This window comes from Cordyceps militaris, assembly GCF_000225605.1.
Source record: "Cordyceps militaris CM01 unplaced genomic scaffold CCM_S00001, whole genome shotgun sequence".
In the NCBI taxonomy this organism is placed as follows: Eukaryota; Fungi; Ascomycota; class Sordariomycetes; order Hypocreales; family Cordycipitaceae; genus Cordyceps; species Cordyceps militaris.
In genome coordinates, this window is record NW_006271969.1 from 5938823 (window position 1) to 5965688 (window position 26866).

Here is a 26866-nt window from a genome sequence, read left to right on the forward strand (position 1 = left end):
AACGTGCTATCGCTACAGATAGGCCATGTTAGTTTAAGGGAGAAAGATGTCTAGTCACCCCGTCGAAGGAGGAAGGGGGAGGGGGTGGGATACGTACCCGAACTGGAAATCATCGGGGCAGCCTTTTACATAGCGGTAGTTGGTCAGGCCCGCGTACTCCTTGATGCGCAAATGGTGCGCCTCCATCAGCGGCCACCAGTCGCGGCCGCGGCTCCCGGGCGATTGCTCGCCGACGCGCTGCATATCGAGAATAGCAATGCCAATCTCAGACACCGGCCCAGGCGACACCTCAATCGCCTCGACGTCGACGGAGAAGAAGACCACGTCCGACTTGCTGTCCACCGCGCCGTCTTTGAGCCCGAGGTGGCCCAGCATGGCCTGCATCTCCTTCTTGCGCGCCTCCTTGCGCGTCTCGAAGCGCTCGGCCGCCGTCTGCTTGCTGACCTTGGCCGGGTCGCGGCGCATCCGCGCCATGTTGGCGGTGAGACGCGCCCCGGCGTCCATCGGCAGCGCCGCGAGCGCCTCCTCGCTGGCGACCGGGCCGTCGTCCTTGGGCCACGTGCGCGGGTCCTCGATGTCGAGGCCGCTGCCCGTTGCCGCCGCCGGCGCATGTCGCTTGTGGTGCAGCAGGAAGCGCGGGCGAAACGGCCCGCAGCCCGTGAAGCGCAGGAAAAAGGCCCGCCGAGACGGTCCGTAGGGGACGGTGAGCTCGGTGCCGAGGGCTCTGTTAATGGCGCTGAGAAGGTTCTCGACTTGGCGGGAGGAGACGAGCAGATGCGCCTTCTTAGGGTCGGTAGTGTCCCGGATGTAGAAGCTAGAGACGCAGCTGATTAGCAGACGTTGATATATGGCAGGATAGTAAAGTCTATGCGTACAAGTACCAGTCTCGGTCTTTCAAAGCGTTGTCGAAAAAGGGTCGGACCTGTCTATCTCGTCAGCAAACGGCGGAGACCAGGGCATCTGAAAAGCACGTTACCCTTTCGCGATTCGCTTTGCCAGTGTAGTAGTCTGCATAGCCCTTTACCAGTTTCCAGGGACAAAAAGCAACATCTTCGTCACTGAGGTCTTGGATCTTGAGTTCGCTGAACGGAGGCATGTCGTCGATTTCTTCCTCACCCGACGATGCTGGAGTATCAAGGGGCGTCACACAATCGATCGAGGCATTTGTTGATGAAGACGTTTTCCCCTCTTTCCTCTGTACCACTCTGGATTCGTCCTCCTTTGGCACACATTCTGGCTCTTTTTGTGGTTGGTCGGCCAAAAACACTGCTTGCCCGATAATAGACTCGAGGTCTTTCAACCGTGTTTCAATGTCTAAACTGGCTGGCATACTTTACGAAATAATCGAGCAATGGTGTTTTGAGATCTTTTCGCTTTGATGCGCAAAAATCGCCAAGGACTTGCGTTGCCTTGTTTCCTCGGTCAGGGCAATGTCAAGTTGAAATTTCGGCGGTGCCGCGACTGTACAACAATGACGGGTCAGCTACGAGTCACTGCAAACAAGGTCACATTAAGGCAGCGAGGCACGTTTTATTTCATATCGCCGTTGGTACATGTTTCACCTACAGCACTATCTAGATTTATAGAACTAAGACAGCGGTTAGCACTTGTGCGGACGCAATTACAAATTAGTAGTCTTACCTCGTCCGCTTCGTCCGCCGTGACCTTGGAGACATCCGACTGGCTCTGCTCGATCAATCCTAGGCGCGACCACCGTACCTTGAACCAAAAGTCTCGCCTATCGCCGCCCAGTGTACCGGAGAGCAGCATCTTCTTCAGCTCCCGTGCAAAGGCGTTAAACATCTCGGGCTCCTCCATGTTGATTAATTCATCTCGCATGACACCAATACACTCCACAGCCTGCGCGTACTTGCTGTCGCCAAAGCTGTCCGTAATCAGTGACTTGATAATGTCACCCATTTGCTTGGCAGCGCTTTGTATATCCGAAATTTCCTCCGAGGTCGCCATGGCCCGCTTGAAATCGGGCACGGCGTTCTCGGGTGTGATTTGGCCTTTGCTGTCGCCGCCAAGGAGAGCATCAACGTCGAGACCTGAAAGAGGCTTGACAGCTTCCCTGTTGCGTCTTCCCTTGGCTTTGGGGGGTACTTTTTGATGGTTAGCGTGGCCGGTACTTTGGGTAGAGTCGGGCATACCTTTCTTGACTTCGGCCTCCTTGATGAGATTTTCTATACGATCTTGCACTCGATCAATTAAATCTTGCGGTGGTTTGGCGTAGCGAAGCAGTACCGAAGGAATGTCCTCGATCGGCCGATCGGGATATACAGCGCGCTGTTTGACAGCATTATTTATGCGGTGGATGATTGGATTGTAGGTTTCGTCAATTGGCGCAAACTCGGCCGGTTCACTGGATAATTTAGCATGGCATTACCGTTTACAAGTATACTGCACTTACCCCTGATCATCCATGCCGTATGAATCAAGGTCCATTGCATCAACGTATTCGCCCATGGCTTCGTTTAGCTCGTCCGTTGGTAGCAAGCGATGGGTAGTAAGCGTTTTCCCTGTCACGGTGATGACTTTGTCCAGCGGCGGGAATTTATAGGCTCTGACATCTTCAGCAAAAGGAAGAGGGATGTCATAGAGGCATTCGAGTTCAGGTTCCAGGCCTGGTGCAAGAAGCACCAAGATTGGTTCTTTGCCGTCCTTGGTGACAAGTCGAGCGACCGCATACGACTCGAGCTCGTTAAGGCCCCAGACAAGCGACGACATGGCGAGCTCGGATTTTTCGTCAAACTTCCTGGCGTGGGTGACGCAGACATCGCCCATACCGAGAAAGGGCTCCCATTTATCCCATGGGATGAAGCCCAGTATTGAGAAGCTCTTTGTAGTCTCGAGTTTTGTAATGTTGTGCTCCGACTCGCTGATGTGGACGGCAGTTCTTCCGTATTCGAATCCCTTGGCCAGGGTTTCAAACTCGACGTCCTTTTTGCCTCCCGGTGCATCGGGGGCGTTGACTTTGTATGTTCTCGCCTGCTTGACAGCAGAGAATTCGACTCCATCCATAGGCTCCTCTTCCAAGGTGTGTGTCGACTGTGTCCCTCCTTGCTCTGACTTCAGCACAACAGTGCTGGCTGCGATTTGTCGGGCGACGTGAGTCTTAAAGTAGCGTTCGACGTTGATGTTCAGGGCGGAAGGAAATTTCTCTGGATCGCCTAGAACCAGGGTGCCGTCGTAGGTTTTGTATGGCTTGACCTGTTTTACACGAGGGGTGTCAATCTCATCAATAGCCTCCACAATGGATGCGAAGACACCGCCAGTGCATTGATCAGCTAGTGATTTGAGAGTCTTTTCATTATCGGCCTGCAGATGTAAGTTTCAGGTTGAATTACAAGATGCGCTTTTCTTCTCACCTTGGTCGGTGACTTATCCTCTTCCTTGAAGCCATATTCGGGGTCGTCAAAATCGACACCACTACTTAATTAGAATTGGCCAGTATTGGATGAGCGAGAATCTTACAGGACAGTAAGGGTAATGTTGGAGTCGTTGATTTTGTGTGCGATATCTCCAATGTCGTCAGGATCAATGGCGCTTTGGGCATCTGTGATCATGACAATCTTGCGAGTCCATTTGAGCTTCTTGGTGAAGGTGTCTATCATGTCGACAGCGACAACAATGGCGGAGATGGCATCTCCAGAATATGTCTTGCTCGGTTTTATGCTCGTTTGTAAACTTTTGAGAGATGTCATGGTCATTGGCCCAAGCTCCTGCAGCACCGAGATGTTCTCGTAGCCATCGTCCGCCATCAACGGGTTTCTGGTTTCGTCAGTTCGTAGGCCAACTACACCGACACAGAGTGTCTTTCGGTTCGCAGAGACAATATCGGAAATCTTGTCCCACACATAGCGCATGCTCCAGTCCAGGTCAGATTCACTGCGGCCGCTGCGAGACTTTCCCATGGACGCGCCAAGGTCGAGGATGAAGACCGTCGCTTCCTTCTCCGCCATGATTTCAGGGTTGGGACAGATGATTACAAGGAGGAAATAATGAGAACGCAGACCATGCAGAAGGCGACGGCAGCGAGAAAACGCTTGCTTTTATAAATGCACGAGGAGATTTGAGGATGGTATGCCTGGCATTAGGCAGAAGGTGTGGGGACAACAGGGTGGACGCGGGAAGTGGCTGTGGCACAGTACAGAGATGCTCGCCTATGGGCACCTAGCTATTTCAGACGCGCACCTGAGTGAAGAAAGATACCGGCAATGATCCATTGGCAAACCCATGAGGGAAAAAAGGAATCTGGTACCGAATATAAACATGGTGATGAAATGAATATTTAAGAAACACGACTTTCATAAATGCCCAAAATATTCACTTAAATTGCTAAATACCAGGTCATTATCGCCCCTTTGAGACTGACGCGAGGAGTCGCGACTGCACGTGATGGATCCTCGGTGTACTCGGCATCATTGTCACATCATTGCCCGAACTCTGCATTGACATCGAATTGTTCGTCACTCGTGCAAATTCCATCAAGTTCTGCATCTCAACAGTATTACTTCAACATGACTGGCTCAATCATTACGTCTCCGGCGCCGTACCACATCCTTGCGTAAATTGCCTCCCTTTCCAGTCCGTCTCAATGGCACAGCGCTAACAGTGGTTTGGCAGCTACGGCACGCTTGTTGGCACCTCATTCTTCCACGTATGCCATCAGAGGTAGAATTCAACAAAGCATCGTGATAGCTAACATGACCCCGTAGACCTTTGTCAACAGCCCAATATTGTTCACCAACACGGAGCGGCCTGTCTTCTCTGTCATTCAGACCAAGATTTTCCCCATCTACTTTGGCCTGCAGACCGCGCTTCCCGCGATCCTGGCGCTAACATTCCCCGGAAGCACTCTTCTCGCTGCGCCCAATGGCTTCTCTACGCTGCTCCACGAGTCCAACCGGTGGGGATCGCTTGTCCCCATTGCCACCATGTTTGTCTCGGGCGTGCTCAACATGGTCGTGTTGCTGCCAGCGTCCAGAGCGGTCATGAAGCAGCGCCAAGGACAAGGTCCGTACACCCTCGAAGATGACATCGGCGAGTTTGCTAACCATGCTGTAGCCAAACGCGACGGCAAGCAGTGGTACGACGAAGGCCCCCACTCGGACGAGATGCGGGCACTCAGCAAGCGTTTCGGCATGCTCCACGGCATTTCATCTCTACTTAACCTTGCCGTGCTGATTGGCTCTATTACATATGGATTCACGCTCGGTGCACGTCTATGAGTCTATAGGTTTGTTTGCATCAAGTTACATTTTGCTGCGACGTTTCAAACGGCGTCTTGCTGCCTAGTAACTATCAATATAACACTTGTTCCAACTATGTGGCACCATCATTCGTCATCCAGCATGGGGTATCATGTTCGCATCCAGTATTCAAAAAAATTCACGACTCCGGTATTGGTCTTTGTCCACCGCTATTGAGGCTTCGCCTTCGCCGCCTTCATCTGCGCGGCGGTCTCGAGAAGCGCCTGCTTGGCTGCCGCATACTCTGCAGAGCGGGCCTTGAGCTCGGCAGTCTCGTCAATGAGAGCACAAGTTTGTCTATTCAAGCCGGCCTCAATGGCGCCGCTGATGGTCCATCGGCCAGGCTTGCGCTGGAGAGCTTCAGCGATGTTGATTTCGCTGGTAGGTTTGGGAAAGTCCCGGGCGTAGGCCGGAAGAGGGTGGACGGGCGCGTCGGAGACAAAGACGCTGGGGCTCGTCTCGAGATTGGCCTCTGTGACGGGTTTGGTGGACGACACAGACGAAGCAGCCGTGCTGACTGATGAGGCAGAGGAGCGACGGCTCTCGGGGCTGATGCCAGAAGGAATGGATTTTTGAACGGTATACATTGTGCTGGAATATTTGATTTGAGGGTTCAAATATTGACCGGTGTGATTGCTTTTTTTTGTTTTTGTTTTTGTTCTTGTGCGAATGTGAATTTGTGTAGTTGAGCAGTTGATGCCTTGTAGAGTATGACTTTGTGTGTAGTAGTTGTATGCTTTGTGTAGTTGGGTTGTTGATGAATGGTGGACTGTTTTGCTGCTGGGCTTGGATGGGAGGGGGCCGGCCGGCCTTTTATGTTTTTGGGGGAATCAGCAATTGACCAGAAGGATACTAAGTTTGCATAGAAAGTTTGCATGTAGAATAGAAAGTTTGTACTGGGCTGTGGAAGGGTCTCGATGGTTTGGCCCGGCTCAAGTGACGACTCATCGCCATAAAAAACGAACGAATTTTCGTCTGGCGAACTAGTAATGTGGCACACGCGTGAGTCGCGTACGACTACCAAAAATGGCCATGCAAATTTTTTTAAAGCAAAATGCATGATCAGAACAATGGGGATAGCCTATTTTTCAAACAATTGGTAAGAAAAGAATCATCATTTTTCCTACCTATTGACCTATTTACTCGTCACCTGAAAGGAACATATGCTTCCGTGCAAGCCAGTCTAGGCCAGACTAGGCCCGTCTTCAGTCATTGGTGGGCATTGACTTTTGATGACGCCTATTTAAACGTAGAAGCAAGACGTAGACTGTCCTTTTTCGGATGTCGCCACTTGTTTTCATCTCAAGTGTGTAAAAATAGCAGTCTTGCTAGTGCATCGGTCCTTTTCTGCGAACAGACATGTCAGGGTAATGACATGCGTCGGCAAATTGAATTTGGACGTGGACTATAATAGAGGCTGCGTCACGGCTTGCGGAGGTGGCATCCAGTGTGTTGAACCTACCCGGGTACAGATTTCCTCATCGCATAATAGCATTTGCTTGTTGCAAATGATGGCATGGCGAGCTGCAGGCGAGTTTGGGAGAGCCTCCCCACTGATGCATCGTTTGGGTTTGAAGGCTGGGATAGCCTCGCGACCCAGCCGTACTTCTGTGAGCATATCGAGCACATGAAAATATTCATCATGCAGGTGTGTCTGCCAAGTCCACTTGGCCGTGATGAACGAATATAGTGTTGATAACTTCTGCTTTACGCAGCAACACCTTGGGGGCATCTGGTGAAGTGGTAATCCCGCCTCGATATCCAACCCATTTTTCAGCCAAAACTTCAGCCCTTCCGTCGGTGGTAACCGTTGATTTGATTCCCATGATGTGATGGAATCCAGGTAGATGTAAACTGGCATTGGGGCGCAGCTGCTGTACATGTTGGTCTGCTTGTCCGACTCTTGCAGGCGGAGCTCGCTTTCCAACGAGAGAGGCTTCCGTCTACCTCCTCGCACGGAGACGTTGGCGCAGTGGTTGGCTCTGGTGCCAGCGTCGAGGAGACTCTGCACTACCTCGGTGCCGTGTTCGTGCATTTGGCGCGCTGCTGCGAAAATGGGAATATGAAACCACTTGAGCCCTAGATTTCTCGGAATCGCTTTTCCTTCCATCGTCGCGCCGAACCTGCAAAGCAAATCCACAACCGGACGGTTCCAAATCACGGCCAGGGCGAGGGGGCACGGGTTGTTTCCGCGTTCACTTTGCAGTCTGGCTGGGCTGGCGCCGTTTTGGAGAAGACACTCGACTGCTTCAAACGAGGCGCCTGATCGTAGCGCGTTCAAGAGGCACTGGTCCAGAAAGGCAGTTCCGTCAAGCAGCGGCATCGTGGTGGCGGCATCTGACTCTACAAACACTTTGAGGAGAGCCGCGTGTCTTTTCATGGACAATGATTTGGCGAGGGATGAGATTTCATCATCAATATGCAGGTATTCGTAGCGATTGTTGTGGACCTCCTTTAGAAGCTGCACGTTTGTCGTCGCGCCGAGGTCGAGAAGCGCTCTAAAGGCGCCCAGACTTCCGAATTTGGCCGCGATCCGCAGAGACAGTGTTCTAAAGACCATGGAATCCCAGGCATACTTCTTCACCTTGCGAATCGGGGCGGACACGTGGCCACCGCCGGCGACTGCTCGACGGACCAACGTGGGCAGGTCTTTGCAGCATGCCCAGCGCAGGGCCCGATCGCAGCTGAGCTCGTCGCGAAACAGGCACGGCTCCAATCTCGAATGCAGCCGCCTGCAGGACCGTGAGAGAGCGAGTATGTCTGCCGTGTCGAGATACCCTAGGATCATGTAGAAGACGTCGTCGACAAGGTCTGTGAACTGCAGCGGCGTCGCCATGACGGAACTGGGCCGCCGCGAGGAAACGTGACGGGCATGAAGTCTTGGCTCGGGTTAGGTATTTCTAGGGTGGTGCGATGCAGAGGCGAAACAATGCGAGGTGAGGGGGGGCGGCCAGATCGCATCGCCCTGTCAGCCTCGTGATGGGAGCTGAGGGAGGGTCAAAAGCAAGTCGAGTCCGTGCTGTTGCTCAGATATCCACTGCAGGAATGACAAAAAAGCCACCACTGCTGATCGCTACCTGGCTGTCGAAGCAGGAAATGAAACATAAATGTTGTGAAAGTACTGAATGAAGTAAATCACATAAAAAACTGTGTTGAGAAGACATTTATAGCGTTGGCAGCTTTATATTTTGCTGGTAGAGCGCTACATCTACTGCTTGTCACCATGGTTGGTTGTTTCGCAGCCGCGACGACAAGCCAGCCTTATTATGAACGACAAGAATTTTGCAGAGGCTGGAAATGATTCACGCTGTCGTGGGGGAAAAATAGTGAGATATGAAATGACTTCGTACTAAATACAATGGTACAGCATAAAACAAAGGCCGCTCCTGGCCGGGTGTCAATCCATCGTGCTTCGCCGCTTTTTGTTCTTGTCCTCGACGCATGACCGCCGTTCCCTAATTGAACTTCGTTAACCCACAGACACGCCCTTTGGTCAATCTTGCGAATACATACCGAAATTTGGGGCATTTCATGCACAGGTTGTGGTTACACAACTTGATCCCTTCCAGGTCTTGAAAGTCTTTTAGGTACTCGGGTATTTCCTCAATCTCGAACTTGCATATTGTCGTGTCATTGGGGCCCTCGCCGCATGCGCAGCATCGCCATGGCTCAAACTTGATCTTTTTAGGGCATTCCGGTCGGAAGCAGGCATGATCTCTTTCGATTTCCGCATCCGGGAGCGAGATGTCGGCGCACGCCACCACATGGGCAAAGCTATCACGGGCAGCTTGCCTCGCCGGCTCGCAGAAGTAGGTGCCTGGGACGTTGCAGCCACAGCCGTGATAGGTGACAACATGGTGGACGCACATGAGGCTTTCGTTGGTGGGGTTTGGCGGTAAGCGTAGGTGATGTTGGGGTTTTTTTTTTGCCGACAAGAAGTGATGATGCAGTGTCCATGTTCATGAGGAATCGAAGGTGGCATGTTATAGGACAGCTTCGTTCTTATGCTTCAGATTTTTCTCGTTATTGTGAGGGCGCCTATTTCTGACTGTATTTGCAGGAATCGCACGAGTTTCACTACGTTATTTGTGCTGCAATCCCGAATGCTCTGTCGTCACGGTCTTCATGATACACGTATTGGTTTACACCAGCCGGCCCAGGGCGTTAAAGGGACCAGCGGGCATTTTTCGCGGGTCTAGTCACCGGTCTGCCAGTGACGGGGGAGTTGTGTGACGAAATGTAGTCGAAAATGGGCCTGTAAAGTCAAGCGAACGAACGTGTGAGAGTTTTGCGCGAGTACAAGCCCGCGTGGGTAGCCGCTGTGCATGCGGTGCGTGTTGCAACACCCTCTGCCGTTATGCGTAACCTAGAGCAAATTACTTACCATGTATCTACCGGTGTTGCAAAATGATAAATTTTCCTCTCGTAATATAGATCCTTCCCGGTCGTGAGGTTGTGTCTGATACTAGCGACCCGTAGGAAGTGAAGCAGCATCACGCGTGCATATCTGATCTCAGTGTGGCAAACAGTTTGCACGAGGAGAGTTATAAGCAGAACATGCTCATTCATCTAGCATGTACGACCATAGCCGAGTGAAAAATCTGGATCCCGTCTGATCTCCGAACGAAAACCACTTGAGCGCCAGATTAGTAGTTGGTTCGGTGACGACCAGCGAACACCGGGTGTTGTACATGTCTTTTTGTCCGCCCTAGTAAATATTGTATGTTTTTATTTTTGCTGTCGATTTGAGTCTTTCCGTGTTGTGTTGCGAGGCGAAAGTATGGTGACAAAGGAAACATATTCGTTTCATCACGGTGTGGCACGAGGGAAGGGCACACAAACGGGCAGATTGGCAGTGTAGGTAGGCGCTCGGCACGACGGCCCAGTAGCGTCCCAGTAATGCAGGGGACGTCGGTCTTGTCCACTTCCGTCTTCCTTTGCAAATCAGCGTGCAGGGAATTACACGACATTCCCGACGCGACTGGCCTCACTATTTGGTGACATGGCCAACAGGTGCGACAGCGCATTTCGCACAAAGCACAAACGCGCATGTTGCGGCGACCGAGGTGGTCCGGCCGCCCACAAGCACCACAATTCCAGGTACGACGCCAGACTCAGTGAGCTGCGGCCAGGGTAGGTCTCGCGCCACCGAGACAGTGCCAGTCGGAATCATCTCGCACCGTGGCTTCTGGTGGCTTCGGCACGCGGGAACTGGCCAGCACAAAGTGGCATGAGCACCCTCCTTTCCAGTCGTCTCCAGTCGGCTTCCGCCCAACCCGGAGCTGGCCAAGTGGAGCGAATCGCTTAGTAAAAAATGAAATGAAATTTGATCTTATCTACAGACGGTCCTGCCAAGCAAACATTTTCCCTTGGTCTCGTTTACGCCCTTTTACCGCCGCAACCCTTTTTTTTATAACTGCTGGCTCGTCTGCCCTGTCCCTTGCCGTGCTCGAGGTACACCAGTAGCACAACATGGATACCGCTCTCGAAATTCTCGACCCCCTCGTCTTCGACCATGCCTACTCATACTTGTTTCCCGGCCCGGCTGTAGCCTGCGATGCCGTTCCTACCGCCTCCTGGTCGACCTCGTCACTTTTGAGCGCTGTTGCCGCCCACAACGCCACCGCAAAGCTCGCCACCTCGACCATTGAGTCCTGCATCGTCTCGTCGCTGCCGCGCGATGACCTTCGACGTCAATGCGCCTCCATTTTGTTTGTCGCCGGCGTTGGTGCCGCTGCCATCTACTTCATTTTCGCCGCCATCTCCTACTACTTCATCTTCGACCGTCGTCTCGAGTACCACCCTCGATTCCTCAAGAACCAAATTCACCAGGAAATCATGTCTTCGCTCTGGGCTATTCCTGTCATTGATCTCCTCAGTCTGCCCTTTTTCCTCGCCGAGGTCCGCGGTCACAGTCTGCTCTACACACGCATCGATGAATACGGCTGGCCCTGGCTTATTGCCTCGACAATCATATACCTAATTTTCAACGACTTCTTCATCTACTGGATTCACAGACTCGAGCATCACCCCAGCGTCTACAAATACGTCCATAAGCCTCACCACAAGTGGATTGTTCCCACGCCTTGGGCTGCGATTGCTTTCCACCCCGTCGATGGATTCCTCCAGTCGACTCCATACCACATCTTTGTCTTCATCTGCCCAATGCAAAAGTACCTCTATGCAGTGCTCTTCATTCTCGTGCAGCTCTGGACCATCTTCATCCACGACGGCGACATGATCACCGGCACCTGGTCCGAAAAGTTCATCAACAGCCCGGCCCACCACACGCTTCACCACATGTATTTTACATGCAATTACGGCCAGTACTTCACTTGGGCCGACAACTACTTTGACTCGCACCGCGAACCGCGACCTGAGCTCGACCCTATCCACGAGTCCTTGCGCGTCATGCGTGAAAAGGGTCTCATTGACGATAAGGGCAACCCAATTCCCCAGAAGAAGAAGAGCGACTAGAGACGAACACACAACAGTATTTACTACGAGGGAGAATATCCCTCCATTTACGAGCATTGCGGGGTCTTTTTCATATATTAATGTTGGGAGTCATACATTTACACTAATAGACGACGCCGAGAGGCAATGCATTTTCTTGTTATTCTTGATGATGGGCCTTCACCCCTTTTTTGGAACCCCGCCGTGGTTGTGGCGCGCAGTCTCGCCGAAGATATCCGAGCCAGCATTGAGCGACTAATTTTGACCCTGTTGAAAAGGGACGTGGATAGGGTAGAACTGTTTTCGCATAGCGCGCATTTGCCAATGCGGAATCAATGGTACATATTTCGAACGTGAATTCGTATAAACCGGCTGTTGACCGGTCCGAGTACGGAAGTGGGGTCACCCGAATACGCTCACAGTGCGCCGGCTTTTCGGGTGGGAGTTTTGAAATCCCCGTGTACTTACCTAACTACCCTATGTACCTGTAGTTAATACCAAAAGCTTGTGCCAGAATGGGAGCAACAACACTAGTTAGCTACTAACCTAGGTAAGTTGGGGTTATTCATCCCCACGGAATCTCAGCTATCATCTCTAGTTGTAGTCGGTTTGCTGGCATGACTTGATAGCTCTTGTTCGCAGCAGCCAACAGCTCAGAACCAAAGCAGATGCGTAGATTCGGGTGCTGAAGCCGAGCGCTAGCAGTCGCACGACTCCGCACGCCATGACCTGACATCATCCCAGCCTCAGCCTTGCCGGTACCATCGCCATCTCCATAACGTTCTTCCTTTGCTCCATCTCCGTTTGCCGCTCGGGATCACGCCACCGTAAACAAAAAAAGGCGAGGGGACATCCACCTGGCACCATGCGATACACAGCAGCTCTCGTAGCTGGCGTGGCCGCCGCCGCCCTGGCGCAGGGTGGCCGTGACCCCCCACGCAACGATGACGCCGTGCCGAGCTTTGACTGGGACAAGGTGCCTCCCTCGACGGTGCTCTCGTACCGGCCCTGCTACGACGGGTACGAGTGCGCGCGGCTGACGGTGCCCATGGACTGGCGCGCCGCGGACCGCGACCCGCGCGTCGTCGTGCTGGCCGTGATCCGGCTGCCCGCAACCGTGCCCGCCTCGGACCGTTCCTTTGGCGGCACCGTCATCACGAACCCCGGCGGGCCCGGCGGTTCCGGCGTCGACAGCATGCTCGGCGGCGGCGCGCAGCGCCTCCGCGACGCCCTCGACAGGCCTGGCCGCCGGCACTATGAGATTCTCTCGTTTGACCCGCGCGGCGTCGGCCGCAGCTGGCCGCGCGCCAACTGCCTCCCGCATAATGACCTGGCGCGCGATGCGTTTGCCTACGAGGAGCGCGGCGTCGGCATCGTCGATGGCTCGGTGCCGGCGGCAGTGCCCCGGCTGCTCGGCCTGTATAGGAGCCTCCTGGGCAGGTGCGCGGCGGAGAGCGAGGCCGGTGCGCCGGGCGCAGAGATTATGGGATACATGAGCACGCCGAGTGTCGCGCGCGACATGGTCCACATTGTGGACAAGATTGACGAGCAGCTCAAGGCGGAGGGGTTGAGTGTGGAGGAGGAGGAGGAGGAGGAGGATGGGGTGGAGGAGGACCGTCGCGAGCTGCGAAAGAGGGGTCACCACAAAAAGGACGTCCCGCGTCTGCAATACGTTGGCTATTCGTACGGCACCATCTTGGGCAACTACTTTGCCTCGCTCTTTCCTGAGCGTGTCGGCCGCCTCATCCTTGACGGTGTCGTCGATGCCGAAGACTACTCCTCAGGACCAGTAAGTCTTGTCCTTGCCACAAGATCTTTCCTCCGCCCTCATATTCAATAACTCGTTTCTTTCTTCTAGGGCTGGGTCACGAGCACGATTGACGCCGACAACATCACCGCGCACTTTTACACCGGCTGCCACGCCGCCGGCGCCTCCGTCTGCCCGCTCGTGCAGCCCGGCGACGCGTCAGGCGCCGCCATCCAGGCGCGCGTGGAAGCCTTCATCGCCGACCTCGCCGACGCGCCGCTGCCCATCACCTCGACGCCCGGCGGGGGGGTCTCGGCGCTGACGGCCGCCGACGTGCGCATCGCGGCCGCCATCACCAACTACGCGCCCGGCCGGTCCTTCAAGCCGCTCGCCGCCGCGCTCGCCGCCCTGCTCGCCGGCAACGCCACGTCGTTTGTGGCGCTGCTCGACACGCTCGGCGCGTTCCCGCAGCTGCGCGAGGCGTGCGCGGCCGGCGGCCGCGACAGCCTCCGCGTGCCCGTCATGCAGCTCGCCGCCAACGAGGCCAGCATCGCGACGCGCTGCGCCGACGGCGAGGACGTCACCGGGCGCGACCTGGCGTGGTGGCGCGACTTTGTCGCCAGCGAGCGCCGCACGTCCAGCACCTTTGGCAGCTTCTGGTCCAAGATTCGCCTGCCGTGCGCTGGGTTCCGCTTCCCCCGCCACTGGTTCTTTGACGGCCCGTTTACGACGCCGCCGTACGAGCGCACGCGGCATGGACGCCCCGTCCCCGGCAAGCCAGCCGCGCCGCTGCTGTTCTTGTCCAGCCGCCTCGATCCCGTCACGCCGCTGCGATCGGCGCGCCGCATGGCTGCCGCGCACCCGGGCGCCGTGGTCGTCGTGCAGGAGTCCATGGGTCACTGCGCGCTCGGTTCCGCCAATAGTGCATGCACAAAGGGCATCGCGAGCGAGTACATGGAGACGGGCAAGGTTCCGTCGCGCGAGACGGTGTGCCAGTCGGACTTTGATCCGTGGAACGAGCACGCCGAGGTGGATGCGTCGAGCGTTGTCATTGATGCGCCGCGCTTCCCTTTCTGATGAAGTAGAATGTGTTGTGAGCGTCCTGATTTCACGTCATCTCCATAGCATATAGCATAAATTCAATTTTGTAGTAGTGAAATGGTTGATAAACAGAAGCAAAGAGAGCTCTCATCCCCCCCCCCGTCCCAAGTGTCGTCCCGACGTACGATGTCGTCATAATACCCTACATGAATCATAATTTTTCGTATAGTCGGTGCTATGAGGCGCTACGCAAGAGGAGTAGCACTTATTGCCATGGCCTATATCATTTTTTAAGTAGACCACTTTATCTTTATATATGGATATCAGTGCGCCAATGCATATAGAGGAGTGTTGCGGCAACGGTTTCTGCAACGGTCTCGGATTCATGAGTCCATGACTAATCATGCATCCTGGACCGGGACATGAATCTCACCGTCTCAACCCGGCATCGCACTGCATATTTTCTCTAATCCTAAGGACTTGCCGTTTGATTGACTGGCGTCTGCATCATCTCTTCCATTTCGCGACTTGGCAGCAAGGATGGCAGCCTCTGTAAAATATCTCACCGGTGACGGTGCTGCTATCAAAGACTTCCTCGACAAGTTTGATGTGCGTTATTTTGGCGCACTTAATCGCTCTCTGCGTGTGACTAATTAAACACTCTTGTCGATTCAACCCACAGACTTTTTTATTTGACTGCGACGGTAAGCATTCGCGTCCCTCCCAGATCCTCCGGGGGCCCTTGCTGACTTTGACGATCTAGGTGTCTTGTGGTCCGGCGATCATGTATTTGAAGGAGTCCCGGAGACGCTCCTACTCCTGCGCTCAAAAGGTAGGTCCTATGGCCCCGAAACCGAACCGCACGTCTGACAAGGGCGTTTCCCAGGAAAGAGAATCGTGTTCGTGACGAATAATTCCACAAAGTCGCGACAAGACTACGTCAAGAAGCTGACGGCCATGGGCATCGAGGCCGGCGCCGACGACGTCTTTGGCTCGTCCTACTCGGCGGCCGTCTACATTGCGCGCATCCTCAAGCTGCCGCCCGGCAAGGACAAGGTCTACGTCATTGGCGAGGCCGGCGTCGAGGTGGAACTCGGCGCCGAGGGCGTTCCGTTTATCGGCGCGACCGACCCCGCCTTCCGGCGCGACATTACGCCCGCCGACTTTGCCGGCCTCGCCGACGGCTCGCTGCTGGACCCGACCGTCGGTGCCGTGCTCTGCGGCCTCGACTTCCACATCAACTACCTGAAGCTCGCGCACGGCCTGCACTACCTGCGCCGCGGCGCCCACTTTCTCGCCACCAACACGGACTCGACGCTGCCCATGCACCACGACCTCTTCCTCGGCGCGGGATCGTGCAGCGTGCCGCTCGCCAACGCCGTCGGCGCGCCGCCGCTCTCGCTCGGCAAGCCCAGCCAGGCCATGATGGACGCCGTCGAGGGCAAGTTCCAGCTTGACCGCGCCCGCACGTGCATGGTCGGCGACAGGCTCAACACGGACATCAAGTTTGGCATTGAGGGCAAGCTGGGCGGCACGCTCCACGTGCTGACGGGTGTCAACTCCAAGGCTGATTGGGAGGCCGAGGACGCCATTGCCGTGCCTGCGTTTTACGCTGATAAGCTGAGCGATTTGCGAGAAGGCGCATAGAGAGAATATTTAGATTAGAAATGACCTAGACTATTAGACACAAATTTATAAAATGAATACATGGCGGCTTCGTCTTTTTCAACAACTCGATTCAGAGTCTCCGGACGACCGTGCGGCGGTCATCGTTCATAGGGTCTTCAATTATGAGGGGCCAGTAATCCGTGAGTTCACTGCGTCTGCTTCTCCCTTTGCTCCTGACGCTTGGCGAGCTCGCTGGTGCGGATAATCTTGGGCATCTTGGGAGCAGGCGGCGTGTAGCCTCTGAACGAGGTGGGGAGGAACATGCCGACCTGCTTCTGGTAGTGAGCGTACTCGGGGTATTTTCCAGAAGAGATGAGCTCCGTAAGCCAGGTCGAACCCTGGAATAGAGCAAACAGGGCAAAGGAGCCGGCGCCAGCCCAGCTGTAGAGGGTGTTGGTGGCGTAGCAGCTCCACTGGTAGAGGACGAACCAGATGGCTTGCTCGGCGAAGAAGTTGGGATGTCTGCTGTAAGCCCATAAGCCGCTGGTGAGGAATCCGCGGTCAAGCTCCTCCTGGAACCAGCCTTCGGGTACCTTGGCGGTCTTGAGGTATGAATGCTTGGCCTTGTGGTAATCTAGGTTGTTTTAGCATGGTGGAATCTGGTGAAATTGGCGAGAGGCTTATGAGAGAACTTACCCCACTGCTGGCCGTCACTGATCCATTCGCTCAGAACCAGGCCCAGAATGATGTAAAAGTACGCCCAATCGGCGGTGGTGATCTGGGGTTCAAAGCGGGTGGAAAGAAGAATATTGTAGGCAGGGGCGGCAGAGAAAGCAAATAGCAAGATGCTCTGGATAAAGGAGATGAAGGTGACGTTGAAGAGAAAGAAGACGGGCTTGGGAACCTGCTTCATAATGATGCACCATCTGTAGTCCTCAGAGCCAACCTCGTAACCACCCTTGCGCCAGTAATTAAAGGTAAGACGGACCTGCATCCTGTGATTAGCGTGAATAGCTTCGGTGGTAGTACGTAGACTAAACATACACTCCAGATAGTGGTAGCAATGGCAACCAAGTCCAGGCGGTGGTACGGGAGGCCAGCCAGACGGGCCCAGACAGCAAAGTGCACGACGTAAAGGTTGGGCAGGATGCTCCAGAGGCGGTCGACCTGGGAATAGTTGCGGTTGAGCTCCGAAACGGCGAGGAAGATGGCACCGAACAGAACGGAGACGGAGAAGCCGCTGACGAGCGGGTTCGTCTGGACGTAAATGTCCTTGAGGCCGGCGAGGTTGGCGCCGTTGGCCATGAGCACCTGCGGCAGGGCATAGAGCTGGGGGAGGAACGGCTGCACCGTCTTGGCGTAGTCGGCGCAGTCCTCGATGGACCGGAGGACGGGAATCATGGTTTCGAGATGGAGGGTGGAGGATGGAGGATATCGAATCCTGAAATCGCGCTGCCTGTTGTTGAAGGAAGGGCGCTTTGGGCAAGGGCTTTCCCCACGGTGAGTTGTTGATGGCGAGAAGGGGGCTCGCGCGTCATAGAGAGCGCTGAGGCACTGAGGGTTGTCTGCTACCTACAGCTAGCCGGGTGCATAGCCGGGTGCAACGTCATCGGACGCTAGGCAGAGCAAACAATGATTTGCTGCAAGGCTGTAAGGCTGCGGTGCAAGTATTGCACTGTTGTTAAGATACGGATGATGAAGCTCACGAGCTGCAGACAGCTACATGAAAAACTGCGTAGGAATTTACACTCCCCAAAGAGCTGTTTTACGCTGTCATTCCGTGACAAAATATACGGCTGGCGTCCTGGAGCTTGGGTGGAGCTGCCAGCTGCCCACCTAAGAATCAGTCAAAATCTCAAACTTGCTCCTCAGACCTTCACAAACACCCTCCACACGAAGCAGAATACTACAAACAAGCCCGATGATACCGCCAATGGCGCACTGAAGCTTTTGAACCCGAATCGCACACCATCAATATGCGAGTGAATCCGTCCACGGGGGTGGTACAGTTGCACAGTTGCCATCACGCGACGCGTTTATAGCTGTCGTGTCCAAAGTCTAGGGACGTGGGCGACACTGACAACATCGCATAAAAGTCAGAAATACACTCAAATATACACATGTATTGAATATGCGGGTGTTATGTGTGGCCGAGAAGCCATCCATCTCCAAGGCGGTAGCTGGCCATCTCTCCGGTGGCCAATTTCAGACCGTGAGTTGACATGGACATGACGGTTGCGTAGCAAAACAGCGACTAACACGGTCACGCTGCGTCGTCTAGCACAACACTCGCAACCAATACATCAAGAACTATGCCTTTGATTTCGATTTTGGGCCGCCATATGGCCCATGCTCAGTCACCATGACTGCCGTCATCGGCCACCTCACCAATCTCGAGTTTACACCCGAGCACAAGAACTGGAGTTTCCCGCCCCCCGAGTCGCTCTTCCACGCGCCAGTCGTCACCAGTGTATACGATGTATATCATTTCTGTAACCGTTCACACATGCAGTCTCTAATAATTCCCAGGATAAGAAAAATATTGCCCAAAATTTGGCGGAGCAGGCAAGGTTTGCCCGTCTGCTCGTCATCTGGACGGATTGCGATCGCGAGGGAGAGCACATTGGCCAAGAGATCGTCGATGCTGCCAAGAAGGGCAACGCTCAACTACAAGTCAAACGTGCTCGCTTCAGCAACGTCGAAAGAGCGTAAGATGGTTGCCGCGAACCCCATCCTCACTCGCATGCGCTGACTCGGTATAGGCACGTCTTGACTGCTGCCACTCGCCTTATCAATCTTGACGAGAAGCAGGTGAATGCTGTCGCTGCGCGAATGGAACTCGATTTGCGCATAGGATACGCCTTCACACGGTTCATGACCAACAATCTACGGCCACTGGGCGGACCAATGGAAAATTTGACCCTAAGCTACGGTAAGTCTGTTCCTACGTAAAGGTTGAATATTCGCGTGCTGAAGTCTGTGCTCTCAAGGTTCATGCCAATTCCCTACCCTTGGTTTCGTTGTAGACCGGTATTTTCGAGTCAAGAATTTTGTCCCGGAGCCATTCTGGAGCATCAAGGTCACCCACAGCCGTGAACGCAAGCAAGTTTCTTTCAGCTGGTCACGATCTCGGCTTTTTGATCGCATGACGACCATTATTCTATATGAAAGATGCCTGGCTGCTAAATTGGCCAAAATTACCAAGGTTCAGGAAAAGCCAACGCGCAGGTTTAAACCGCTGCCACTTACCACAGTCGAGCTCCAAAAGGCAGCCACTCGCTTGCTTCGGATGAGTGGTCAACAAGCCATGACAATTGCAGAAGGGCTTTACAACAAAGGATTCATCAGCTATCCAAGAACAGAGACGGACCGCTTCGACAAGGGCATAAATCTGCGCACGTTGGTGCAAAAGCAGACACCTGACCAGCGCTGGGGTGAATTCGCACAAGGTCTTGTGAACGGTGGGTTTCAGCAGCCACGTGAAGGGAGGCACGATGATAAAGCGCATCCGCCTATCCATCCTATTACGTATGCCGCCCCGAGCGTGTTGAACCACGACGAAGGACGCCTGTACGAGTATGTTGTGAGACGGTTTCTTGCCTGCTGCTCAGAAGATGCCAAGGGTTCCGCAACGGAAATCGAGCTTCAATTCGGCGAAGAGATGTTTAGCGCTCATGGCGTCATTGTCTTGGAACGAAACTACCTCGATGTCTACGTATACGAGAAATGGAACGACACGGCGGAGCTGCCCAAATTTACAGTTGGAGAGCAATTTCAACCGACCGAGGCCATGATGACGGAAGGCAAAACAGGGCCACCGTCGTATCTTACGGAAGCAGATCTCATTGCGCTAATGGATGCCAACGGTATTGGCACGGATGCGACCATGGCCGAACACATTCAGAAAATCCAGGACCGAGAATACGCGGCGACGATAGACCGTTCGGGTGCTGCCACGGGCGGTGGCAGCGATGACGACCAAGACTCTGACAGCGCGCAAGCAGGCAGAGGTGGACGCGGCCGTGGTGGGCGTGGTCGGGGTCGCGGAAGAGGCGGTCGTGGCGGCGGCGGAGCAACGGGACGAGGCAGAGGCGGGGGCGTCAGGGTGTTTGTGCCGACGCAGCTGGGTGTGGCCCTGATACTGGGCTTTGACCGGATGAATTTCGAGACGAGCCTGGGCAAGCCGTTTCTACGAAAGGAGGTGGAACTCAAGATGAAGGCCATCTGCGAGGGCCGGCTCAGCAAGGATGTCATGCTCCGGGAAAGCATCGCGCAATACAGAGAGGTCTTTATGCAGTCGCAGGAGCGGCTGAATGTGCTGAAGCGGGCGTGTCGCGAGTTTGTCTTTGCGCAGCCTGGATGACGAAACCGGTCATGATGGAACCAGCATGATGAAAGAAATTAGATGAACTAATCCATAAGATAGAGCAACATCGATGAAGACGGAATCGAAGGAGGTGCGCCACCACCTGTAAATTCTTGTTTCTATGCGCGTGATTTAGCAGCGTGTCTGACGAGCTTGGCATGACGGATCCAGCTGCCTGGTTTGGTTGGATTGGGCCGCGGGATGGGCATGCGGCATGAAGAGGCAGAAGAAGTAGAGGGCAAGTTGCATGACGAAGCAGACGAGGAAGAGGGCAAGCTCGGCGTCCTGTGTGTACTGCAGAGCGGGGTATCCTTCCGGGGATGAAGTCTTGCGCGGAGCTGTATTTTATATCGCAATTGCGGCCAATAATGGAGCAGCAGGCAGCACGATGGCACTGAACTGTTTTACAGACGCCGAGAAACAACAAGGTTTTTCTTGCACCTTGTATACATTGGGCGAAAAAAAAAGAATGGTCCGGGCCGGAATTGGCTCGAGATGACACACGTGTGGCGGCGTGTGGTTTGCGTGTTTAGGCAGGGCCAGATGCTGGGCTGGTTGATGCAGACAGTGGCGCGATTCGATGAACCAAGGGCATATGAATTCGGTACTAGGATTAGGGCTTTCTTTTATCGTCATCGCACAAAACAAATGAAGTACTCGCGGAATGACGCTCAGGCCCAAGTGTGTTATCGCGGGCGCGGGGAAGTGGGCTGGAGAGATGCAGTCATGGCCAAGACGCGATTGATGGCCGTCAACTGTAATCTGTACTATCTGTGCAGTGCAATGATAAGAGCGTTGGCTGAATTGGCACTCTATATCAATACGCACCAAACTAGGTTCTCGGGTAATGTAGGCATCTGAGAGGGCTTTGAAAATGGCTCAGACATTTTGCAAAAGTCATTTGATGGTTCACATTTTCTCCTTCTCGCGATTGAATCCGGCATTGCCACGTAAAAACGAATGATGGATCCATTTGACGGCACGTTATGAGCCACTGGGAGCGACCACGAGTTGTTCAATTGGGCTCTGTAGAGGGAAGCCAAGGACTCAAAGACCAACTAATGACGCACTGGGGGTCTCGGCGGGTTTCTACAACACACGCCCCTCCCGTGCAAGGATGAAATGCACTTTGGGGGAATAATATGGAGTAACGCGGTTGGATGTGCTATTTTCAGCAGTTGAAGAAGAGAGAGAAGATGGATCCTCGATGCACGTCAGTTTTAGTCAGGCCGGGCAGAAGGCGAGTGGGCTATGTGAGAGAAGTGATGGGAAGGCATGACCATGACACATGCGCGGTATAGGAAAGAATAGGTAGGGATTTGTTTGGTTGCTGAAAAGCAGAGGTGAAAAGGGGGATAATGAGCCAGGGAGAATCGAACGTGGTAAAATGAAGGTTAATCTAACAAGAGGATAGGGCAAAGGGCCTCGACTTGGACGGATATTCGAAAGGGGCAGTGGACGAACAGAGTGCTAAGCAGAAAATGGCAAAACGCACAGAAAAAGAATGACGAAAGCGAAGGGGTTGCCGATATTCGTTTCTTGTTTTCTAGCACAATAATCAAGGCGGAATTGACGAATGGGCATGTATCGTGGTTCGGGTGTCTCGTGGACGAATGGAGGAGAGCATGTGCTGGAAGCAATGGCGCTGTAAAAATGCGCTGGAACGATGGCGCGTGGTAGAAGCGGACCGGCGGAGGCTGAGAGTCGGCTGCAACGACCCGGATGACAGGCACGACTTTTGGTCTTGTGGAATTCTTCATACAGCTTGTTTGTACTACCTGATTGGGTTTTTGGGTGACTGCCTTGTATTCTTGTCGTCTACGGTGGCCGGCTCGTCGTGTGATACCTCGTCCCTCCCATGTTAGTGGACAACACGGCAGTCGTCTGTCAAGGCAGAAGCCAGGTCAGCGTGCATCAGACGGAAAACTACATACCCAGACTACTACTGTATCGTCGGCACTGGAACCGTGTTAGCCTGCCTCTTCTGTTACTCTCTGCTCTCCCCGCGATTCTCATCAACTGGCGCGCCCACGTTGTCCGCTTTGTTGGCCGAGAAGCTCCGATCTCTCGGTCGCGTGCGCGGGGAAGCAAGACAATCCTCAACCCGACGAACCACGAAACCCACCGCACAGAAACAGGACGTAAAAAAAAAAAGAGGCCACGAAAATAATTAGGGCAAAAGTTTGCATCCCTTGAAATTCTTTTGTTGCCATTTGCGCTCCGGCTCCTAGTAGTGTGCTGCCATTAGGTCAGCTTACTGGTCAGTCCTTGTGGCGCGCGACGGCTTCTCAGTGTTTACTTGGTAGCCGTTTGCGCTGGCGGTGCCCGTTTTCCCACCACGCCCCTCCCCCCCCTGCCCGTCATCTTTGATGTAAGTGACACAGGGCGTTTGCAATCGGCAACACAAGAACCGGCAAGGACAAAAAAGGGCGGGATGGTGAAAAAGGTGTTTCTTGATTCCCGTCAAAGAAGGTGAACAATCGCCACCACCGGAGCTCAGTCCTGCCGGTCCCGAGGGTGTGGCTTGGTGTGCCGGCTGGGAGTCATGGGATTAGGGATATCTGGGTGCATGTGTCAGCGACATATTAGCAGTATTTTCAGTATGGTAGAGGATTTGGGATCAAAGATACAGTGGCGAGGCATTGAGCGAAAAACAGCGGGGCCTTGCGCCCACACCCTCCAGACTGACGACACCATGTCGCGTCGAGTTACTTTGATTTAGCATGTGTGGTAGCGCGGATCTGAAAGTACCTTTTGAACCACGGTTATTAGCCCATTAACCCTTTCACCGGCGACGCCCTTTGTCACCTGCCAGGCTTGTACCTGTGCCACAATGTACCGCCCTCCAGTTAGGCTCAGGCTTTGACTGGCGTGGCTCGCTCGGCCTCTCCAGCAACACGAACTAGTACTGACTGAACTTTCCCACGGCAGATAGTAAAGTCCCTTTTCGCAGAAGCACATCGTGATGAGTACTTATCAAAGCGCCACACCCAAGAGCCACCCCCCTCCCCCCCCCCCCCGAATCATCATCGTCGCGCGTCCCGTTACAGCGGACAGCGTTTTGCTACAGCGCTATTGCAACCCTACCGGCCTGTAATAGCGCTGAGGCTGTACATAACTCGCGTCTCTCCTCGCTGAGACTCCGACCCTCCCTCCCCTTCTTCTCTTCTTCAAAGCAACAACAACAACGCATCCCATCCTATTTTAATCATCGAGAGTCATCTGTCACAGTCCAGAGAGTCGCGCCAGCTCTGCCACCGCCTGTCCATCCAGAATATACTGAGTTTCTCAAGTTCATACCAGTTTCGCCAACTTCCGCTTCGGGACATCTAGGTACGTAGCCCGGCTGCAAGTGACTCAACTGCACCTCACCACCAGCTCCTGCATCGCAAACCCCAGAGTCGCCCTCACATCGTCGTCGCCGTTGCTGTCATCGTCGCCAGTACCAGTGCCACGTCACACTCTGCCTCTACATCGCCTCCTCATTACCTGCATCACGCCTCGCACCCCTATCAGCTCTCGCGCTAACTCGTCCCGTCCCAGATTGTTCTGAAGCCCTTTTCCCACACCTGGTATAAACATCATGGCTTCCATGGCAGCAGCTGCTCGTGACATTCCTCAGGCCTCCTTGAACCGAGACAACTTGACTGTTGTAGCGGATCGGAGCGACCCGGCGACTGTGGCACGATCTCATAACCTCCCGACTCCTCCCAACTCCATCTCCCCTGCGCTCGCCGCCCACGGTCTCAAGGCCCAGCTTCAAAAGGCGGCCAAGCTTGAGCCCATCGACTCCGACTTGGACCTCCACCAAGACGCTTACGGCCCCAAGCGCTCCGTCTCCCCGCACCACGACGCCTCCGGTACTATTACCAGCGCCATGCTGGGCACGTATCACCTCCCCGAGATCCTGCTCAACCACGGACCTCTGGCGATACGGCACATCATCGGCTACCTGACTACCTCGGTGCCCGGCTTCTCCGGCATCCCCCCGGCCAAGGCTCGCAGGCTGGTCGTCGGTGCCCTCGAAGGCCGCGGAGACGGCGCCCATGGCGACAATGAAGTCGACTTTGAAAAGGTCGGCTGGGGACGGTGGAACGCCAAGCGACGCGGACTCCCAGGACGTGACCGCGACGCCACACCCCCGGGGTCTCTCCCCAACGGCGGTATTCCCATTTCCAGAAACGCTCTGCGAGCCCAGGAGAGGGCTAGAGCAAACATGTTTGGCTCTAGTGGCGAGTCCTTTCACTTCTCCCACGACGACCACACCATCCCCATGATGGAGGATGAGGCCGACAACATGTCCATGGACGGCTACGAGTCCGCCTCGTGCTCCGAAGCCCCCGACGACGACGTCACCATGAATGACGACCCCGAGGATGTCACCGACGACGAGGACTGGGCTGCCATGGGTGCCGCTGCCCTGCGCGCCGAATCCTACCCCAACATGGCCGCTGCTCTGTCCAACCCCAATGTGCCCGTCCCACACACCTACAACACCACGGGCATGCGTGCCTTTTCCGGCCGGTCCGGCATGGCTCATTTCCCTCACTCTGGCTTTGACATGATTGCTCTCGCTGGCGCCTCTGGCGCTCAGGAGCGTGACGCTGTCGAGGCTCTTCTACGACTCGGTTCTGTATAGTACGATCTGCATGCACGGCGTTTTTCTGGCGCGGGTTATCTTTATTTCCCTTTTTCCCTTTTTATCGCTTGAAGCAACTGGGTCCGGATATCAAAATACACCCGGCCAACTTGGCTGGGCCAAAAGGAATGCCTGTCACACCCTCGTGATATCGACGGCGAAATGTCTACATCACGGCCAACTCTTACTACGATGACACGGGTTCACAACAACATTTGCTCTTTGCGCTTTCTCCCTCCATTCGTCTCTCAACTCTTGCGCTTTTCTTCTGGTCTCTAGCAACAGCTGGCATTTGGGCAGATACCCCCGCAGCGCGAAGCTCAACCATCACTTGCCTGGCCGAAACTCCGTGACACACTTGTCACTCTACGTTTCTCCTGGTATCTCTTTTAATGGCTTTTTGTCGTTCGCTTCTGCTACTTTTATCTTCTTGCACATACCCTTTTGCTGGCAAACGTCTCGAACCAGTTCAACACTCTAGTTTTTTCTTTTTTTTTTACCGATGATCTGCTTGACGCTTCAGTCTTGGCACCTTGCTTCGGCTTCGCTGTTGAACAGTGAACCTTGGGACGTCTCAACACTCTACGACACTACAAGATAATAATCAACCCTCCCGCTTGCCCTTTTCACAGCAACCCTGGGGGAACCAACATGCTTTATATAGATGGAAATGAATGGGCGGCTCCGCGGAGCCATGGAATATATGAAATGGACGGTTATTGCTACTTGCAAATAGCTGACCATTTCTCAGCTTGGAGTATGGCACTCCAAATATGATACCTCGAGTGGCGAGGTTTGCTCGAGTGCTTCAACGTAAGCACGAGAGAATGGGATATCAATAGGACCCTGAATTTTTTTAATTTTTTTTTTGAGGGACGTCGAGGGCAATTGCTCTCTGCTTAGGTAGTTTTTCTTGTGTTAGCTGCACCCAGCCTGCATTCAATGGAAACTCTTGATCCTACTTGTCTGTCCAGTTGCAACCTGATGACGCATCTCATTGTAGTTGGCGCAGCGTCGTGGAGTGCGTCTTTCCTTCTTGCTCCAAACTCGTACGTGATATTATGTGTATAGTAATGAAAAGACAGATATATGGTAATAAAACAGGCCCGTGTGCTAAAATCGGCAAGAATTTATCTAGATACACACCCAAGGAAAAACCAACCGCTGATGCAATATCCTACATGTCATGACGGAACAAGGCGACTCTACCACCGCGCCCCTTTCCCTGTCCCAGCATCCTTTTCTCTTCTCAGTTCCCGTCCGTCTCATTAAACTGGCTGGCGGGCAGCGTCGAGTCGCCCATAATCAGCCCCCAGGCTTTCTGCAGCGCCATGTCGGTAAACGCGATGCTCGGGTGGCCCTCCCTGTTCTGCCAGATGCTGCCGGTCTGCTGGACCGTGTCCCAGCCGGTGAGGTTGAGGGGGGCGTCGGGGGCGTCGGGGTCGGGGTTGCCGCCGTGGATGTCGCTGTTGGCGCCGCGCTCAGACATGCCGATGCCGTCGACGTACTCCCACTGGCCAAAGACGGTGGGCATGACGCTGTAGACGCGCAGGTCGCCCGAGAGGATCATGCGGCGCATGACGAGGTCGACGGGGTTGTCGAGGTCGACGGCGCTGCGCAGGAGCAGCTTGGCGGCGCCCGTCTGCGACACGGCGTAGGCCGTGGTGCACACGATGCCGCCGGAGCGCCGCACCACGCGCTCGGCACCGAGCGCGTCGCCCCAGTAGTCGCTGCCCGGCGCGACGTGCGCGTCG

The 26866-nt window shown here is 54.4% G+C and overlaps 9 protein-coding genes across 9 annotated transcripts in view; 6 read left to right on the forward strand and 3 right to left on the reverse strand.

Annotated features, from left to right (window-relative positions):
• Nucleotides 1-1562: 1562 nt before the first annotated feature.
• On the reverse strand, nt 1563-3965 carry CCM_01837 (Ku family DNA helicase, putative; the record flags this gene model as incomplete). Its single annotated transcript, XM_006666991.1, has 5 exons — nt 1563-1574; nt 1642-2365; nt 2414-3321; nt 3372-3432; nt 3478-3965. 5 exons carry the CDS (start codon nt 3963-3965, stop codon nt 1563-1565), a joined length of 2193 nt encoding a protein of 730 aa, XP_006667054.1.
• Nucleotides 3966-4523: 558 nt separating this feature from the next.
• CCM_01838 (uncharacterized protein) lies at nt 4524-5234 on the forward strand (the record flags this gene model as incomplete). The annotated part of the gene is made up of 3 exons (XM_006666992.1): nt 4524-4570; nt 4630-4663; nt 4722-5234. 3 exons carry the CDS (start codon nt 4524-4526, stop codon nt 5232-5234), a joined length of 594 nt encoding a protein of 197 aa, XP_006667055.1.
• A 5493-nt stretch (nt 5235-10727) lies between these two features.
• On the forward strand, nt 10728-11732 carry CCM_01839 (lathosterol oxidase; the record flags this gene model as incomplete). Its single annotated transcript, XM_006666993.1, has 1 exon — nt 10728-11732. One exon carries the CDS (start codon nt 10728-10730, stop codon nt 11730-11732), a length of 1005 nt encoding a protein of 334 aa, XP_006667056.1.
• Nucleotides 11733-12576: 844 nt separating this feature from the next.
• CCM_01840 (proteinase, putative) lies at nt 12577-14535 on the forward strand (the record flags this gene model as incomplete). Its single annotated transcript, XM_006666994.1, has 2 exons — nt 12577-13500; nt 13570-14535. The coding sequence occupies 2 exons, from the start codon at nt 12577-12579 to the stop codon at nt 14533-14535; spliced, it is 1890 nt and encodes a 629-aa protein (XP_006667057.1).
• A 504-nt stretch (nt 14536-15039) lies between these two features.
• CCM_01841 (4-nitrophenylphosphatase) lies at nt 15040-16146 on the forward strand (the record flags this gene model as incomplete). The annotated part of the gene is made up of 3 exons (XM_006666995.1): nt 15040-15142; nt 15227-15331; nt 15386-16146. The coding sequence occupies 3 exons, from the start codon at nt 15040-15042 to the stop codon at nt 16144-16146; spliced, it is 969 nt and encodes a 322-aa protein (XP_006667058.1).
• Nucleotides 16147-16313: 167 nt separating this feature from the next.
• CCM_01842 (DUF1295 domain protein) lies at nt 16314-17508 on the reverse strand (the record flags this gene model as incomplete). The annotated part of the gene is made up of 3 exons (XM_006666996.1): nt 16314-16741; nt 16804-17095; nt 17152-17508. The coding sequence occupies 3 exons, from the start codon at nt 17506-17508 to the stop codon at nt 16314-16316; spliced, it is 1077 nt and encodes a 358-aa protein (XP_006667059.1).
• Nucleotides 17509-18469: 961 nt separating this feature from the next.
• On the forward strand, nt 18470-20470 carry CCM_01843 (DNA topoisomerase III; the record flags this gene model as incomplete). The annotated part of the gene is made up of 4 exons (XM_006666997.1): nt 18470-18586; nt 18637-18815; nt 18870-19039; nt 19098-20470. The coding sequence occupies 4 exons, from the start codon at nt 18470-18472 to the stop codon at nt 20468-20470; spliced, it is 1839 nt and encodes a 612-aa protein (XP_006667060.1).
• Nucleotides 20471-24056: 3586 nt separating this feature from the next.
• Nucleotides 24057-25593, forward strand: CCM_01844 (Putative Sin3 binding protein; the record flags this gene model as incomplete). Its single annotated transcript, XM_006666998.1, has 2 exons — nt 24057-25111; nt 25392-25593. The coding sequence occupies 2 exons, from the start codon at nt 24057-24059 to the stop codon at nt 25591-25593; spliced, it is 1257 nt and encodes a 418-aa protein (XP_006667061.1).
• Nucleotides 25594-26361: 768 nt separating this feature from the next.
• CCM_01845 (Glycosyl transferase, family 25) overlaps nt 26362-26866 on the reverse strand; it is a gene marked incomplete at both ends in the record, with an annotated part of 1391 nt that continues 886 nt past the window's right edge. The window contains one exon of the mRNA XM_006666999.1: nt 26362-26842. Within this exon, the coding sequence (XP_006667062.1) occupies nt 26362-26842 (481 nt within the window). The remainder of the gene's footprint in view (nt 26843-26866) is intronic.